At 27.2% G+C, this 18272-nt stretch overlaps 4 protein-coding genes across 4 annotated transcripts; 1 reads left to right on the forward strand and 3 right to left on the reverse strand.

Annotated features, from left to right (window-relative positions):
- Positions 1-152: 152 nt before the first annotated feature.
- Positions 153-3708, reverse strand: LOC122504209. The gene is made up of 5 exons (XM_043615152.1): positions 3555-3708; positions 2681-2906; positions 1797-2424; positions 709-984; positions 153-601 (listed from the first exon to the last, which is right to left on the reverse strand). Exons 1-5 carry the CDS (start codon positions 3562-3564, stop codon positions 383-385), a joined length of 1359 nt encoding a protein of 452 aa, XP_043471087.1. The 5' UTR covers positions 3565-3708; the 3' UTR covers positions 153-382.
- LOC122504211 lies at positions 3575-8082 on the reverse strand. Its single transcript, XM_043615155.1, has 5 exons — positions 7916-8082; positions 7604-7827; positions 6640-7270; positions 4512-4790; positions 3575-4391 (listed from the first exon to the last, which is right to left on the reverse strand). Exons 2-5 carry the CDS (start codon positions 7693-7695, stop codon positions 4185-4187), a joined length of 1209 nt encoding a protein of 402 aa, XP_043471090.1. The 5' UTR covers positions 7696-7827; positions 7916-8082; the 3' UTR covers positions 3575-4184.
- Positions 8083-8759: 677 nt separating this feature from the next.
- Positions 8760-11219, reverse strand: LOC122504210. Its single transcript, XM_043615153.1, has 5 exons — positions 11059-11219; positions 10749-10980; positions 10014-10626; positions 9560-9838; positions 8760-9189 (listed from the first exon to the last, which is right to left on the reverse strand). Exons 1-5 carry the CDS (start codon positions 11075-11077, stop codon positions 8980-8982), a joined length of 1353 nt encoding a protein of 450 aa, XP_043471088.1. The 5' UTR covers positions 11078-11219; the 3' UTR covers positions 8760-8979.
- A 500-nt stretch (positions 11220-11719) lies between these two features.
- On the forward strand, positions 11720-17077 carry LOC122504208 (protein zer-1 homolog). Its single transcript, XM_043615151.1, has 9 exons — positions 11720-12867; positions 12977-13265; positions 13457-13748; positions 13888-14093; positions 14177-14345; positions 14526-14849; positions 15319-15468; positions 15586-15838; positions 16326-17077. Exons 1-9 carry the CDS (start codon positions 12408-12410, stop codon positions 16454-16456), a joined length of 2274 nt encoding a protein of 757 aa, XP_043471086.1. The 5' UTR covers positions 11720-12407; the 3' UTR covers positions 16457-17077.
- Positions 17078-18272: the final 1195 nt, after the last annotated feature.

Raw genomic sequence — 18272 nt, forward strand, 5'->3', positions numbered from 1 at the left:
CGGGAACAAAAAGGAAAATGCTGGGAAAATGCATTTATTTGCATTTACTGACTCTTTTTTGTATGAGAACCACGAGTTCACTTTTCTTCTTTTCTTTTCTCATGAGCAAGTCAATTTTTATCGAGTCCAAAATATACTTTTCAATTTCTGTATTTGATCTTAAAAATCTTTTATTATAGAAAAATACAATTATTTAACAATAATGTTTATAATAGAAAGTTTTTATTTGAAAATAAATGTTTCTTTGTTTCAAAAAATTTTTGAATTAAGTAATGTGCTTTGTAGTATCTCTAAAATTATAAATAAAGCCACGCTTTATAACAAAAAATGTGCCTAAATAATAGGTATTTATAAAGAAATGAAAGTATATAGGTACCGGCACTTAAATATTCATTTTTCGAAATTGAGTCGAAAGTTTTGTTCTTTTATCAAAGTTTGGAGGCCTATAAGGTAAATGCTGTTGACAAATTTTTTTCAGTTTATCTTTCACCTCGATTGTTTTTTGTTCACTCTTCACATCGCCTGGAATCTTTGGCAGTAATTCGCTCATCACGAAATGAAAAACGTCGATAATTTGGCGGCTGAATTTACAAGAAAAGTTCTACAACAAAGGAAACAAAATTGGTTAATTTTTAAACGTGTATAGAAAATTGATATAGTTTTATTAACATTTTTACATCTAATAATAATGAATAGAAAAATATGTACCTTTAGTGGTAAATCTTTTTCCTCGATTTCAAATGCATGTAAAAAATATGTCATTGATTGCTGATAATCTTTGTTATTGAAAAAATAGCTGAAAGCAATATGAAGAAGAATTTCCTTCCTTCTCGCATCTTCACAATTCGAGAATTTTTCTTTGACTTTTAACAAATGCGATGTAAAATCAAATTCTGTGTTTAATTGCATCATACATTGTATGTAACACATTTCTGCTGGAAAATTATTTTCTTCCGTGGCTTTTAATAAATATTTTGAAGCTTCCTAAAATTAAAAAATTATTAGAAAACTTTTTTTAAATAAATAAATTTCTCAAAATAATTTAATTTTCGGAAATAATTTTGTTATTTATCAAAACAATTAAAGTATTTTGAAGAATTATTTATATAAATAATTGAATTCTTGAGAAGAATTTCATTAAAATAATTGAATTATATAAAAAAAATTTAATTAAAATTGTATAAAAAAAATTGTTTTTTTCGAACAATTTTATTAAAATATTTGAAAATAATTGAATTTTTGGCGAAAATTTTGTTATTTGTAAAGATAATTGAATTCTTGACGAGAATTTTTAAAAAATTTTGAAAATAATTTAATTTTTGCAAATCATTTTATTATTTTTCATAAGAATTGAATTCTTGAGATGAATTTTGATATTTATCAAAATAATTGAATTTTAGAAACGAATTTTCTTAAAATTCATTAAAATAATTGATTTTATGAGAAGAGTTTTGTTATTTATCAAGATAATTAAATTCTTATGCAGAATTACTGAAAAATTTTTGAAAATAATTGAATTTTTAGCGAAAATTTTTGCTATTTGTAAAGATAATTGAATTTTTGATCAGATATTCGTTAAAATGATTAAAAATAATTGAATTTCTTAGAAGAATTTTATCACATTTGAAAATAATTGAATTTTTGTGATAAATATTGTTATTTATACGAAAATAATGGAATTTTGCAAAGAATTTTATTAAAATTCCTAAAAATAATTGAATTTTGTCGAAGAATTTTGTTTTGTATTAGAATTCGTAGTAGTTTCATAGTTTATGAGGCAAACAAAAAGAACGCACCTCGTATTCCTTTTTCTTCATTAAATACAATCCTTTATAGTGTAGAAACATGGATTCTGCGGGCATTTCGGATTCGATATAATCCAAACACTTTTTTGCATTACTGAGATCATTGTCCTGAATAAAAGCCAATGCCAATCTTAATTGTATTGATACACTGGGAAATTTCTTACGATGAATCTCATGAAATATTTCCATAGCCTTTGGTTTATTTCGGTTCTCCTTTAAGCTCTGAGCAAAAAAGAGAGCAAATTTTGTATTTTCCTCTAATTCATAAGCTTTTCGAAAATGCATCATTTCATCTGGTTTTGGCAAAGTGATTGATGAAAATTGTCTTCTAAGCGTTCGTAAATTTCTTGCCAAAATATAATGAGCTGTTGCCGATTTTGGATTATACTGTACTGCTATTTCTGCGAATTTTATTGCAATTTTCGTTGTCTCCATGCAATAATTAGCATACATCCACGTACAGGCAATAAATTCATTTAAAGGACTTATGCAAGACGCATCGCTTATGCTATTGACAGTTTTCAATATTTCATTTACGTCTTTCGAATTTCCTTTCCTTATCATGAAATGAATTTTTGTTCCCAAAAATACATGTCGGGCAACATCCCTTTTTATTTGACTGCAAAGAAGAAAAATGAAATAAAGGAAAAATCGGAGAATAGAAAGTGACGCGCTTCGAAGAAAGGTAGAAGCAAAAAACCAACTCTCTCGAAATAAACCACTGATTCTTCATTACCTACATCTAAAATAATTAATAAAAAACTGATTTTGAGTAATGATAACAACAAACATAACCTTAAAATTATTTGCTTCTTTCTTTAGAGCGTGTCACATATTTTTAAACACCTAAATTTGTTAATTAGTAAATATTTTACCATTTTATTTCCTTCAACGTTGCTTCAGTTCGCTTGAGTTGATTGTCAGCTTCATCATATTTCTCGCTTATTATTTGAACGTAAGCTGAAATTAAGGCTTTTGTAAATTCCAGTTCCGGAATAAATTCTTCAATATCAGTCAAACCCCATATTTTGTCAACATTAAATTTCGACATGTCCCAAGTAAAGGGACACTGAAGACGATCAACATCTTCCTGACAATAATCTGAAATGTGAAAAAATTATTTTTACTCCCAGCTAATTCTACTTTTATTACAATTTTTTTTTCATTTTATATTATTTTGAAATCTATCATAAGCACTGAAAATAATAAACTTTTTTCTATCTCCGTATTATTATCAATCATATTCTATCATTAATAGCGAATTTGCAAAGAAAATCAGTATCCAACATTTCTTTCTGCATTTTTAATTAAAAGTTTAAATTATTATAATATAATAACTTCCTTCTTTGTTTTGAATCAGATTTTCTTTGAAATTTTAGATTTCTTTTTTGTTTATAAATTCACAGAGAGAAACCCTATACCAATGTTTATTTTTTGAGTGCGACGGGAGAAATTGCGCAATATTTTGATTCTCAAGGACACGGGGGTTTTTCTTCAAAACTGTCACAAGACTGGTGAACGTGTAAATATTTCACTATTTTTAATTCTAATAAAATCTAAAGCACTATTTTATTATTTAATTAGTTTTACTAACAATTTAATTATATATTTCATGCAAAAAATGTTACCTCAATGATTGAATTAAATTAATTAAAAAGGCAGTTAAATTCATGAAAGTGTACTATAAAATTATATCTATAAAATAATTATGAATATTTAAGTTTGATTGATGATTAACGAAAAACTTACCTTCACTCATGATGAAAACCTTTTGTTATATTGAGCCGAATATATTTTCTTTCTGATTTTTTAATTCCTGTCAATTTTTTCTCTTTTTGGGAACGATCTTCACTTCTTGAACGATAATCGGCAAATGTATTAGCAGCGCCTTCTCTCTTCATTAATTGGAACAATTTTTTTAAATTCAATTTTCAACTCTATAATGCAAACGATGCAAACTGCTATTTTTAATTTTTAACAATTTATGTCGACTTGATCAACACTGTTGCTGGACATAAAATAAGCTTATGCATTTTTAAAAAAAAGTTTCTTTTTGTTCATCTTATCAGTGACTCAATGTATTTGCATACTCAAGCTTTCTATTGTTTATAACGAATTCTTGAATTATGTACAGTTTTCCACCAAGCCGACGAAATAATAGTCTTTTGAAAGTCGAATCTTATATATAATTTTAAAAATATATGTTAATTTAATTAATTAAAAAAAATTCTTAAAAGTGCGAATAAGTAAATAAAAAGAAGTCATTTATTAAAATTTTGATTGTTTATTATCGATACTATAGTAAATAGTATAAAAATTGTTTACTTAAAACTTCGTTTTCACACACAAGGAGAAACAAATAAAGTAATTCTCCTATGACTAATAGTAAAAAGTTCTGTTCGTTGTTCGGGGATTATTTAACGAAAATTGTTTAGCAATTTTCATTAATGTTTCAGATCCTTGAATAGTTTCCTTAGAAACAATGTTTCTTTTACTATTGATGTAAGAATTTACTTTTGGCAAAAACTCATCTTCCAAAAAATAATAAATATTGACAGGTCTTAGGAACGGTATGAATTGAAAGTGCTTGAAACAAATGAAAATTTATAATCAGAAACAATAGACAATTGATGATTGTAAAAATATAATCAAAGAAGTTATTTTTTCTACTTATCAAAAAGAAAATGAAAATATAAAGGTGTATACCTTGAATAACAAATAGCCAGAGTCGCCAATTTCGAAAAATTCCACAAAGTGTTTTACAGCTTCATCAAAGTCTTTCTTAAAGACAAAATAACAAAATGCCAGATTTATGAGAATTTCTTTCTTCGCTGGACTATTGTAATCTGAATACTTTTCTTTCAATTTCAAAAAATGGGATGTATAATCAAAAGGCACTTGTAACATCCGAATACATTTAATGTATAACATATCTGCACCGAAATTCCCTTCTTCTGCAGATTTTAATAAACATTTCGAAGCTTCCTGAAACAAATTTCATTCAATTATTATAAAAATTAATTATTCAGAAATTTAACATTTTTTCAGTATTATTGAACTTAATACTGGATTATTTTTTGTTGCTGCTGAAATTTTGTTTTATTCTCTTAGGTGGGCTTGCGCCCGAAAAAAAAAGATCCGAGACTGTAAGGAATCACTTCCTTATACTCAGCCTCTCGAAACACTCGAAAGTGTTGGCTTCATTGGCCGCAACTTGCTTCTTCAGCAAGCCCTGGCAAATGTTGTGCAAATTTTTGCCGCTCGACTTTTCAGTACTTTGAGTCGGCTTTTTCTTCTCGTAAAAAGCTTTGAAGCCAAACATTTGTCTGATGTTCTCCATTCCAAAAACCAAAAAACCAGGAATGTTTACTCAAATGTTCTGTTCAAGCTCAAAACGAGGGATAATTTTTTGCCTCTCGGACCTTGTACTTATATACTGAAAGAGATTCGATTCCCTTGCGAGAATTGTAGACGGCAGCGCACCCTCGCCACAAGTGGTCAAACTAAACACGATGACTGACCTCGACCTGCGCTGTTTCAATAATCCTTTTAGTTCTTATGTAATTTATTATAATATAATAAACAATAACTAAAAATTATTTTACATTCCAAAGTCAGAGATTTTTATAAAAAGTACTGAAAAAAATTAAATTTTTATAATTCATAAGAAAATTCTAAATATTTGGTGTCTTTTTTGTTTGCCTCATAAACTATGAAACTTCAACGAATTCTAATACAAAACCTTCAATTTTTTCTATTTATGACCAGAACGGACTTTTTAATATTGTTTAATTATTTCAAAAGTTTTAATCCAATTATCTTGCTAAATAACAAAATTCTTTACAAAAATTCAATTATTTTTAGAAATTTTAATAGAATTCTTTGCAAAATTCAATTACTTTCATAAATAACAGTATTCATCACAAGAATTCAATTATTTTCAAAAGTAATAAAATTCTTTGAAGAAATTCAATTACTTTAACGAATATCGCGTTAAGAATTCAATTATCTTTACAAATAGCAAAATTTTTCGCCAAACATTCAATTATTTTCAAAAATTTAAATGAAATTCTTTGCGAAATTTCAATTATTTTCAAAAGTTTTTCGCAATTTAATAATTTTCAATATTTACTATTTTCATAAAATTTATTCGTAAAAATTAAATTTTAAGAAACATTCAATTATTGAATAAATTATATATTTTTCTATTTAAATAATTGAATTCTCGTGAACATTTTTATTAAAAATTGATTTAAAATTGAATTTTGTATAAAGTTTTAGATAATAATTGAATATTAAAACCTTTATAGCATGTATTTTTAGAAATAATTGAATTTTGAAAAGGATTCAAATCCAAATCTTTGAAAATGGGAATTTTTCGTACTTCTAACTAACAATTCTGTAGATTTAATTTTTGTTTAAAAGTTTAATTGAATTTTTTTTTTTTAAAATGATTTCAAGTTTTTATTTTCTAATATTTATTTAATTGAAGAATTTACGAATAATTGTTATTTCGTGGAATTGAATATTGTAAACAAATGGATTTCAGAATTCTCAAAGAACTTTTTCGAAAATTATTAAAAGTAATTGATTGAATGAAGAATTTTAGTTGAAAATTCTTGAAAATAATAATTGAATTGAAACGATGAAAATAATTTTAAAGAAGTTACAGTAACAATATTTTTATAATATAAAATAATGATTTTGTCACTCGGTCAAACAGACAAAATTTGGAGCATCAAACGAAAATTGAAAATACTTTGAACCAATTTGTTGGCAATAATTTTTTATAATAAAAAAATGAATAATTCAAAATAACTAGAATAATTTCTACCTCATATTGCATTAGTTCCATAAAATATTTCCCTTTGTGATGTAGGAAAGTGTTGTTTTCCGGTTCAACAGATTCGACATAATTCAGACATTTTCTCGAATTTCCAAAATCCCGAAATGCTATAAATGCTGCTGCCATTCGCAATTGTAGCGGTACATTTTCAATTTTCATATTGCTCAATTCCTCGTATATCTTCATTGAATCTCTATTATCTCGATTTTCTCTTAAACTTTGTGCGAACAAAATTCCAAATTGTGGATTCTTTTCGATTTCATATGCTCTTCCAAAATGATAGATTTCATCCGATCTAGGGTAAATCGATTTTGAAATAAATCTTCGGTCTGTCCTCAAATTCTTCGCTAGTAAATAGTGAGCTGTCGCATCTTCAGGATCATATTCGACTGCAATTTCAGAAAATTTTATTGCTCTCTTCGTTGTTGCATTCCAATGATTACAATGTATCCAAATAGCCGCTTTGAATTGATTAAGTGAACTCTGATAAATTTTATCACTGATGTCCCTAATATTTTTTAGCAGTTCATCAACTTGGGTTAAATTGCTTTCCCTCTGCAACAATAAATGAGCTTTTGTTGCGTCAAAAATATGTCTCGCCACTTCCTTTTTTATTGGACTGAAAGAAAATCAAAGCAAATATTTGTGTATCATAATCAAAATAAATACTTACAAATTATTACAAAAGAATCTCAAGGATAGATAATCAAAACAAATGAGAAAGTTAGTCCTAATAATAATTTAAAGTTCCATTTGAGTAAAAAATTGCAATTGTCTGTCAATATTTCTTATTGAAAGAAAATTTGTTTATTTTTATTCAATTTTAGGTTATTATTAATTTGTTTCTTACAAAATAATGCAATTTCGAACATTTTTTTAAATTCTTCATCAAAAATTTTTGTTTTCTTTTAAAATACGAAATTATTTTCTGTTCTATTATTAGAATAAACACCTTTTGAATTTGTCGATTACGATTTCCGTTATCCCAAGTTTTTCATCGGCTTGATTGTAATCCTTTTTCAGTACTTGAACAAATGCCGACATCAAAAGTCTTGTAAATGTTAATTCAGGTACAAAACTATCATCTTCATTTAAATTATGGGAAATTTCGTCTGTTACATTCGAACATGTCCCAATTAAAGGGACATTGTAATTCACGAAGTAGTTGTTCCCGATCTGAAGAGAAGCAGAGAAAAAATATTTATTAAGTTATTATCACATGAAATTTTTGCTTTTTAATAATAGTTCAATCATTTTTCCTTACCAGTGTCAGTGGATTTCGTGGACATTTTGTAATCAAGCTGTTTTATCAAAGCTTTTTTTTATCTTATTTTCACTTTAAACTTTTTGTCTGTTTTGGTCTTTTAGTATTTCTGAAAATTTTTTAAACAAAAGAAAATCTAAACTTTTTCGCTCTTCTTTTGTTCCAAATTAAAAATTTTGTACTGTTTTGTACAATTCTTTGTCGGGTTTTTCCTTTAGGTTTCCTTTTCTGTGAAACTTTTTTTATTAGTAAACCTTCATTAGTAAATTCAGTTAAAAAATAATGAACATAATTACATAAAAATTTGTTGAACATCGTGTTTAGTTTGATCACTTGTGGCGAGGGTGCGCTGCCGTCTACAATTCTCGCAAGGGAATCGAATCTCTTTCAGTATATAAGTACAAGGTCCGAGAGGCAAAAAATTATCCCTCGTTTTGAGCTTGAACAGAACATTTGAGTAAACATTCCTGGTTTTTTGGTTTTTGGAATGGAGAACATCAGACAAATGTTTGGCTTCAAAGCTTTCTACGAGAAGAAAAAGCCGACTCAAAGTACTGAAAAGTCGAGCGGCAAAAATTTGCACAACATTTGCCAGGGCTTGCTGAAGAAGCAAGTTGCGGCGAATGAAGCCAACACTTTCGAGTGTTTCGAGAGGCTGAGTATAAGGAAGTGATTCCTTACAGTCTCGGATCTTTCTTTTTCGGGCGCAAGCCCACCTAAGAGAATAAAACAAAATTTCAGCAGCAACAAAAAATAATCGAATAGTTTCTCAGTACCTTTGAATTGACTTGAGTTTTGTTCTTTCTATAAAATTCACAGTGGGATTGTAGAAAAAATTCTAATCTTTAGAAAAAAGTATAATTATTATTGAATTACTTTTAATTCAGGTACAATCACATTTTTTATAAAATAAACGTTTATGAAAGTAAGTTTAACACTTATTGTAATCATTTTCTTTCCAATGATTAAAGGTAAAGTTATTTTTTCAAAATAATAAAAGCACTTATAATACTAATCTTGTTTCAATAATTGTAAAACTCTTTAACTTCAGAAATTAACGCATATTATACACTTGCGTGATTATTTCTAAAGTCTCGACGACAAGACTTTTGGTACTCATCACAGATTTTTTTCAGCGTTTCATTCGCTTCAACAATTTCTTCCGGTAGATTTATAATCTTCTTTTCCCTGTATTCCTCAACTTTGGTAAATACTTCCTTACATAAGAATAAATATACATTTATTGTTTGGCCGGTGAAAACGTCGTGGTACCTCTGCAAGAACAAAACCAATTGATTTAAATAGTATCTTATTTCGAAAATAAGCAAATCAGAGCTCAGATCGACTTTAAAATGCAGAAAAAGTTAACCTTTTTTCAAAAAAAATTAATTCTACAGAATTGTTAATAGTATTGTTTTATAGTAATATTACTTAACTATTAACTATTAAAAATTCAATTTCATTTTACGAAACTTTGATTATTCGAAAAATATTTAATTAATTTCGCATGGAAAAGATTTGAAAAAAATGTATGTATTAATTAATTTTTTGTTTGTGGTAAAAAAGTGAAAATATTCGTATTTTTTGAAAATTAGTCGAGAAAGTCGAAAAAGAATTATTAAGAAAAATAAAATTTTTACATACGCTCATATCGAATTTAGGCAAGTCCATTTGAAACGCTTGAAGGAAATATTTAATTGCCTCTCGAATGTCTCTCTTTATATTAAAATAGGAGAAAGCAATATGCAAAAGCAGTTCTTTCTGCTTATATCCTTCCTCGTCCCCCTTGTATTTTTCCAAAAGCTCCAAAAAATACTTGACATAGTCAAATCGTTTTCGCTGTATTCGCATACATTTTGCGTATCCTAAATCGGCGCCAAAGTTTTTCTCGTTTTCTGTTCGTTTAAAACATTCTGCAGCCTCCTATATAAGAACACACAAATTCATAAATATTAGAAAAATATTTTTTTTTCGCTACTCGTTCTCTAGTCGACTTGGAAATTTATTTAAACTAAAAATATCCGAACAGTATTTTTAATATTAAAGATGGAAGAAGTTGAACTTAATTTATTTTTAATAATTATAGAAAAATTTTTACCTGGTACTTTTGTCTTCTCATTAAGTAAAGTCCCTTATAGTGAAGGAACCAGGAACTTTCTGGCCTGATAGTTTCAACGAAGTCCAAGCATTTTTCTGCTTCATCCAAAAATTGGTTTTGGAGAAAATATAAAGATAGACGCAGATTAATTTTCGGACACGGAATGTTCATTTCATGAATTTCTTGAAGTATCGTATTAGCTTTTTGCCTCGAATTACTCTCCTTGAAGGCTTGCCCAAGGAATATACCGTATTGCGGATTTTTTTCCAGTTCATAAGCTTTCGAGAAATGTGAGATCTCTTCGTCACTGGGTGTAGTGAAACATGACATATTTCTTCTTATTGATCTCAAGTTTTTTCCTATAATGAAATAACACAAAGAAATATCGGGATCATATTCTAGTGCAATCTTAGCTAATTCTATCGCTCTGTCCGAGTGTTTGCAAAGTGACAACAACATAGCTTTAAATTCGGTGATTACAGGTAAATATTTTTTGTCCTCAATATCCTTTATATTTTCCAATAACAAATTAACTTCGTCATTATTTCCCTTTTTTAATAAATTGTATACTTTCGTCGATTCCAAAAAATGCTCCGCCACTTCCTTCCTTAGGCTGAAAAAAATTAATTATTCTTTCAAAAATTTGCTTCTCAATATCTATATTAATTTTTTTTTTTAATTTTGATTAATTTTTAGTAATTTTCACAGTATTAGACAAATTTTATTCATATTTACTCGATAAAGTGAGGAATTATTTTTTCCATTTCTCTTATGGTCTCATCGGCCTTATCATAATCCTCATTTAAAATGTGCTGATAGTTTAATGCCAATTGTTTCATCAAATTATGTTGCGGCACTAAATAAATATAACCATCAGACTCACAAGTGACTTTCTTTAGATCTTCGGAATACTCATTTGTGTCCCATGTAAAGAGACAATTTAATTCTCGAAGCTTTTGTTCCATATCTGAAAAATAAATGTTTTATTTTTATTACCTTTTATTTGTATATATTACACTTTGTTTTGATAGTTTTGATAATTAACCTGGATTTCCTTGAGCCATGGATGAAAATATTTAGTTTTTTTTCATATAAAAAAAATAAAAAGAACTTTTCAAGATTCAACGGTTTTCACCGGCCTCGTGCACAAATACAAAATGCTTTATATTTCCATAAAAATAATTCTGATAAACGGGAAACTCCAAACTCCCCAACAGGAAAGCAGGGTCAGGTAGTATATTTTTTGGACAAATTTCTAAATTTCCCGCTAATTTTAAATGATTAAGGGTGCCTTCCCAACTTGGGCATTCAAAGCCTATGAACACGGCTTTATATTTCAAATAATATTTATTCAATAATATATATTAACTATAATAAATAACTATCATATTTATAGTAAATTACATTTTTTTCTTGTTTAAAATATCTCATGCGATTTAAAGTTTAGATACAATGCATGAGGGAAGTGGAAATAAAAAGGGGGAGGTCTGTAAATAACAACAATGTTTATTTGTTTTGATTTTTAAAGTCGTATTTACAATTTTAGCATTTTATTTCAAAAAGATTTCATACAGCAAAATTAATTCAAAGAAAGTAATTAAAATCTACAATAATAGAAATAATCTCTATTTCTTTTGAATTTTTCTCTATTTCGATTGGAGAAAACTGGAAGCGTTGTCATGTCAACAAAAACAAAATACACAAAAACCTTTCTCATCAATTTTTTCTTAACAATAAACTATATTTTAAATTGTGATTAAAATCGAAATATTTTTTTTTTATGGAAAAGAATCAAATCAGTTAACGAATACGATAAATAGAATTAAAAATTGCATTCTAACCTCAAAATATATTGGATATCGCAATTTCATTTTTCCTCTTTTCCAAATTAAAAATAGAAAAAAATTAATTATAAAAGAAAAGTTTTGATTGCACAAAATTGGGAAATATTTTTTTTCAAAAGATTGGGGAAAAAAAGTAAAAAAAAAAAGTAGAACGTGAAAAAACTACGTGAGTCAAATATTGTTAAAAAACATGCGTGATGTAGTGAAGTAAAGTTGCTCCATCCATTATGCGTTGTATTAATAAATTTTCCCAAATTATAGTTTATTTCAGATATAGAATCAAGAGTGGAGAATAAATTTTCTTATTTGGGTATCGTTAGTGTCAACATTTAAATAAGATATAAAGTTGAAACGTCATTTTTCTTTTTTTATTGTGTGAGTGATTATGACGCAAAACCTGAACAGTTAAGGGTTTTCTGCGTCAGTGAATAATGACCCAGCTGATTCGTTTGACAGGTTTGACAGTTAAAAATTGCGTAATTTAAGGGAAAAAAAAGGAGTCGTTTTATTTTATTACGACTATAATTTTATTCTTATTTTGATTTAAAATATGAAAGCCATGTGGAATCTCGACGATCTATTTGTTGTCAATCAATATTTGGGTGTGGAGAGTTTAACAAATCTTTGCTATAAGGTGATATGCGAAAATTTGGATATCATTTCAACAAAGGGAAAACGCGGTCATCGTACACTTAAAAAGGGATTAATATTGCCGAGTGAAATTTGCGATAAAATTATTTTACATTCACAACAGAGCGAGGCAATTGAGGAGAATGATTATTTTTTCTCAATATTTAAAAATGTTCTCGTCACAAAATTAAAACGTGTTAAAATAAGTAATTGCAGTCTCACCGATTCTTCTGTTTTGACAATTGTCGCTCATAAGATCACCGAATTGGAGTTTAATAATTGCTCCAATATTACTGAATTGTCCATTGAATATTTAAATGAGAATTCGGAAAATTTACAGAGTCTCGTTTTTCATGGATGTATCAGTAAATTTCGCACCGGTAAGACATATATATTGTTTGTTTACTATTTATATTTTCATTCATCAAAATATTTCCTTTTCTAGACAAGCAATTATTGAGATTGAGATTAAGAAAATTTTTGTTTCAGAAAATGGAAAACTGGATGAGAAATATTACAAGAGGGGTTATGTGTTTAATGCTCCGAACTTGAAACGTTTAACTTTGGGAAATATTTCGATTCCATATTCGGAGTATACAATTATTTTGCTAACACTTCCAAATTTAAGTCACTTGGATTTATCCGAGAATGAGAATATCAAAAGTTTTTATTTCTGCAATCTCGTGGAGAATTTGGTGTCTCTTGTGCTTTACAATGTTAATTTAACCAATGATGCACCTGCCTTCGTGAAAAATGTGACCCATTTGAAAAAATTGAGGTAATTTTTCTTGGAAAAGATTAATAATTTTAATATAATACAGATCATTTTCTGTAGATAGAATTTTGTCAGGGAAAATAATTTTAATATCAGTAAAATGTCAGGAAAATTGATAAACTGCAACCTGTGACCACCCTGTAATAATAATGATTTTAGATTAATAATTTATTAATAATTTTCTTTGTTTATAGGTATTTGGATATTTCTCAGTCGAATCCAATGAACGGTGAATTCGAGATGCCGGATACAATTCTTGGCGAAATTGTTATTGGATTGCCGGAATTGATTTCATTGGATATTGGTGGTACAAATCTCGCGGGTCGAGGTGTCATTCAACGATCGCTTGATAAGAAGAATTATTTCTTCGATCAACTCAGTGATATTCCGGGACTTGCGTCAAGAGTGAAAAATCCATTACAATTTCTCGGCTTGTATGGAACGTCTCATCAAGCTTGCACGAGGCATGATATTCCTGCTTTAGTGGTAAGTTTAATGTAAAAAAGTTGTATTTATTTATTTATTTTATTGAATTTTATTGAATTTTATGAAATTTTATTGAATTTTATAAAATTTTATTGAATGAAATAAACAAATTTCCCTGAGAATTTATTTATGTTTACAGATTGCCGGAGACGCGAATGAAGATCAAATTTTAGCGGCAGCTTTAGTTTGCATGAATAACAAGGAGGAATTATTGCAGAAAATTCTTAACGATTTATATCAAGTGTTCAGATTTGAAAATTGCAAGCGTATGGATCAAGCGCTCTGTATAGTATTAGAAGCAATGGAAAAGCATCCTTCCGAGAAGCACATTCAAATATCCGGAAGGTTCGTTCTTTTCCCAAAAAGTATCTACTAATTTAATTTATTTCCCTAATTCCCTATATTATTGAACTTTTCTTTTTTTGCAGCGCTACTTTGTTTTATATTATTCGCTCGAGGGAAAATCCTGTTAATGCCAGTATGAAAAAAAGAATAATTGGCGTTTTACTCGCCGGCATGAGCGCTCATAAAGATGAAGAGACAATGATGCGAAATGGCTGTTTGGCTCTTTGCCAATTTCGCATACCTCAAGATGTGGTTCGTCAATTCAATTACTAATTCTCTTTTTTTCCGTGTATAGGAAAAATGAAATTTTACTGCAGTCTGAGAATTTTAAATATTTTCAAAACTAAAATTTTAAATTATCCAGTACAAGTTTGGTGGTTGAAAAATGTCGATGAAATTTTAATGCAAATTTTTTCTAATGATTAATTACAGATGTGGGGTTACGAGTCCTTAGTGAGATTGCTGTTGCATTCGGCGAAGAATTCGGAGCCAGAAAGTTTTGTGCAACGAATTGGAATATATTTATTAAATTCTTTGGCATGTCAAGTGGAAGGAAAAGAAAAGCGGCTACTTGGAAAATTGGGCTGTGTCGAAACAATGTTACATTTGGTTAAATATAGAGTAAAATCAAAAATATTCGACGATGTCCTGGAAGTTGCCTGGTCAACAATGTGGAACATGACCGATGAAACTGATATAAATTGTCAAAGATTTTTAAACACACAGGGAATGGATTTATTCCTGGAATGTGCAAAAGTGAGTATTTTTCAGATTTTCCATTTTTTTTTTGGCTTTCTTAATTAATAATTTGTAGAAAATGAAAATCTTAATGAAAAAGTTGATAAAATGAATACAAAAATCGAAATTTTGACTCTTTTTTACTAAAGGGTTGCTACAGGTCAGGGAATTCAGGGAAAAGTAAGGGATTTTTACAAGTTATTTAATTTCAAATCGTTTGAATTTAAAATTTATCATAATTTTAATTCCTATGGAAAAATAATAATGATTAAATATTTATTTAAAAAATAAGTTATTGATGTTTTTGAATAATTTTACTTTTGAAGAAATTTGTAAATAAATGTAATAGAACATTTTTTGAGTATCTAATAATTTTTAGAGTGAATCAGAATATTCTTAACGGTCAGGGAAAAAATTAAAAAAAATTAAAAAAAATTAAAAATTCTCATTTAAATTTTTGCAATTTATTACATTTTGTTTTTTTCAGCAATATCCAAGTAGGGAAGAACTATTGAGAAATATGATGGGATTATTAGGAAATGTAGCCGAAGTAGAAAGTCTTCGTTCTCAATTAATGCAGGAAAAATATGTTGTTGTATTTTCTCGTTTGCTACGCTCAAAAAGCGATGGAATTGAAGTAAGTATTAATATTCCTTTAACTTTGTATTTTGTTTTAAAAAAAAGAGTTGAAGAAGAAATAAATGAATTTAGATTGAACGTGTAAAAAAACATTTAATTGAAAATAATTTTGCAGGTGTCATACAATGCAGCTGGTATTTTGGCTCACATGGTGTCTGATGGCGTTGACGCCTGGACAATTGAAAATCCAACGAGAACCGAAATTCTCGGTCTTATGGTAAAAGCGATAAATCGCTGGAATTTAGATTCCGAGCGTAATATAAATTATAGATCATTTTTACCGCTCCTTCGACTATTGGATGTTTATCATACTCCTCAATGTCAACATTGGGCAGTTTGGGCTTTAGCAAATCTCACGAGAGTTTATCGTAAGTAATTTTTTTCTATTCTATATTTTACCAAATCTAGAATTTTTTTTAGAAAACATTGATTTTCTGTTTTAATATAATTTAATTAATTTAATTTTAATTTAATTATTTTTTGTTAATTATTTTTTTCTTTCTACAATTTACGTTTTTTATATGTGACGCGCTCCCAAGAAAGGTACCTAAGAAGCAAACGAATTATAGGTTGGGTTCGAGTTAGATTTATCTTGATTAAAAGTTCATTTTTAATTATTTGAATTTGAAACCAACATTCATTGAATATTTTGAATATAGTGAAGACTTGAAGACCAACAATTTTTAATTAATAATTGATTCTCTTTCCGTATTTTTACTTACAAAATTTAAAACATAACCTCAAATTTGTTGCTTCTTAGGTATCTTTCTTGGGAGCGCGTCACATATTTTGATTAATTTATATTTGATAAAAATTAATATTAATATTAATAATCAATACTTGATTTTTCCACAGCTCACAAATATTGCGATCTAGTCATTTCGGAAGGCGGAATAGAGAAATTAAAGAATTTATTAGAATCTGATTTGCCATACGACTTGATAAAGCGACTTGCTCGTGAAGTTATTGTCAGCTGTGGTATGTAAAAACAATGAGACAGAGAGAAAAAAATTGATGAATAATATTTCGAGAGAACTCTAAAATTGCACGAAAAAATATTTATATACTCAAGTATAAATATTTAGTAAAAAAAAATAGAGTCTTACTGGCATATGCTCCAATATTTCCGTACTCTCGAAGAAGAATTATTTTTATTTTTTTCCTGGGGAAGATAAAAAGTATATAAATATTTTTTTTACCCCACTGTTTTTCTCATAATGCTGAAAATTATCGTAATGTTTGATTTCTTTTTATAATCATGATACCCAAATCGATTTGTGTGTCCTTTGATTCCTGTAAATAGTTTTTCGATCGGAAAGAGGTTGAACCTTGAGAGAACTGTTTCCGAATAAAAAAAAAAAATTGTGTATTTGTCAATTTGTGATATTGTCCCTGAAAAATACACTCGTGAGTTTTAATGATTAATATAGTATTCTCTGAAAGAGAAAAATTTTAAATTAAGCAAATAGAAAAAGAAGGTGCGACCTCTTGATAATTTTTTTTTTTTTTTTTTTGCATTTCGTATAAAAAATCTTGTAAAATGGTCTTTTAGGGCAAACTTTATTTTCATCATATTAGTAATAAATATTTTTTAGATTTAATATAAATATTTTGTAGATACACTTTTGAAGTCTTGCAATAAAAGAAACAAAAAAATCGAGTGTTAATTTTCTTTACAAGAATAATTTTTGAAAAATGTCAACTTTTAACTGAAAAAGTAGAGAAATATTTCTGTTTTATTAATTTTTTTTCAAAAAAATAAATTTTAAATTTCTTTTTTGAAAATTCTGTCAATTATTATTTGCAAGACTTCATTTGAAAAAAAAAAAATTTCTATCATATTCTTTTGAAATTAATAAAATTGATAAAAATATGAAAATTACAATTGCGACAAATAAGATAAAATTCTGTTTAAGAGATACAAGAAAAACTTTTTATTTTTTATTGTAAATAAATATTATCGTACCAGATATAGTACATGTAATGCTTTAGATTTGTATTTTTCATAATAGCAATAATACGATGTTTAAAATTAATTGTTTTCATTATTATAATTTTTAGATAATAAGAAATATTTATGATACTTTTTTCCAAATCAAATTGTCTAGAAATTTATTCAAGTATAAATAATAAAGGAAAAGGAAGGACATTTTTTTTAAATAAATGAAAATGGTGCAAATAGTTACAAAAAGTGAATTATTCTAATAAATGTTGCAAAAGAATTAAAAATTTTGTATTTTTTATTACTTTACTACAAAACCTATCAAATTTTTTATTAATAATTTTTGTAGAAATTTATTATTTACTTTTAATTTGTATCAATCATAATAATAATAATAATAATAATAAAAATAAGTAAAATAGAATTTTATTTCTTGATGAAATAAATAATTTTTAATAATATTCTTCTTTAATAAATAATTTTTTTTGTTCTTATTTAAATATTTTTTTTACTCTTTAATTTCTTTTAATTAATTATTTATTTCATTAATAATATTATATTATAATAAATAATTGTTTATTCTTAAATAAACTTTTGTTAAAAAAAACAAACTCCGGAAAAAAATGATTAGAAATTTAAATAAAAATTATTTTCGCGGTTTTTCAGTCAGTAAAGTGGGTGACAGTCGGTAAATTTTTCAAATCTATTCTTTCACTTTATATCCTCTTTATTAATGTTTTATTAATTAACTACTTATATTTAAATAAAGATGCTTTTGTTTTTAATTAAGATCTATTAATAAGTTAGATAAATTTAAAGAAAAAGTGTAAATTAACTGTTTTTTGTTTTCTGCCGCCTTT

The sequence above is a fragment of the Leptopilina heterotoma genome, unplaced genomic scaffold (assembly GCF_015476425.1).
Source record: "Leptopilina heterotoma isolate Lh14 unplaced genomic scaffold, ASM1547642v1 Lhet_286, whole genome shotgun sequence".
Lineage (NCBI taxonomy): Eukaryota > Metazoa > Arthropoda > Insecta > Hymenoptera > Figitidae > Leptopilina > Leptopilina heterotoma.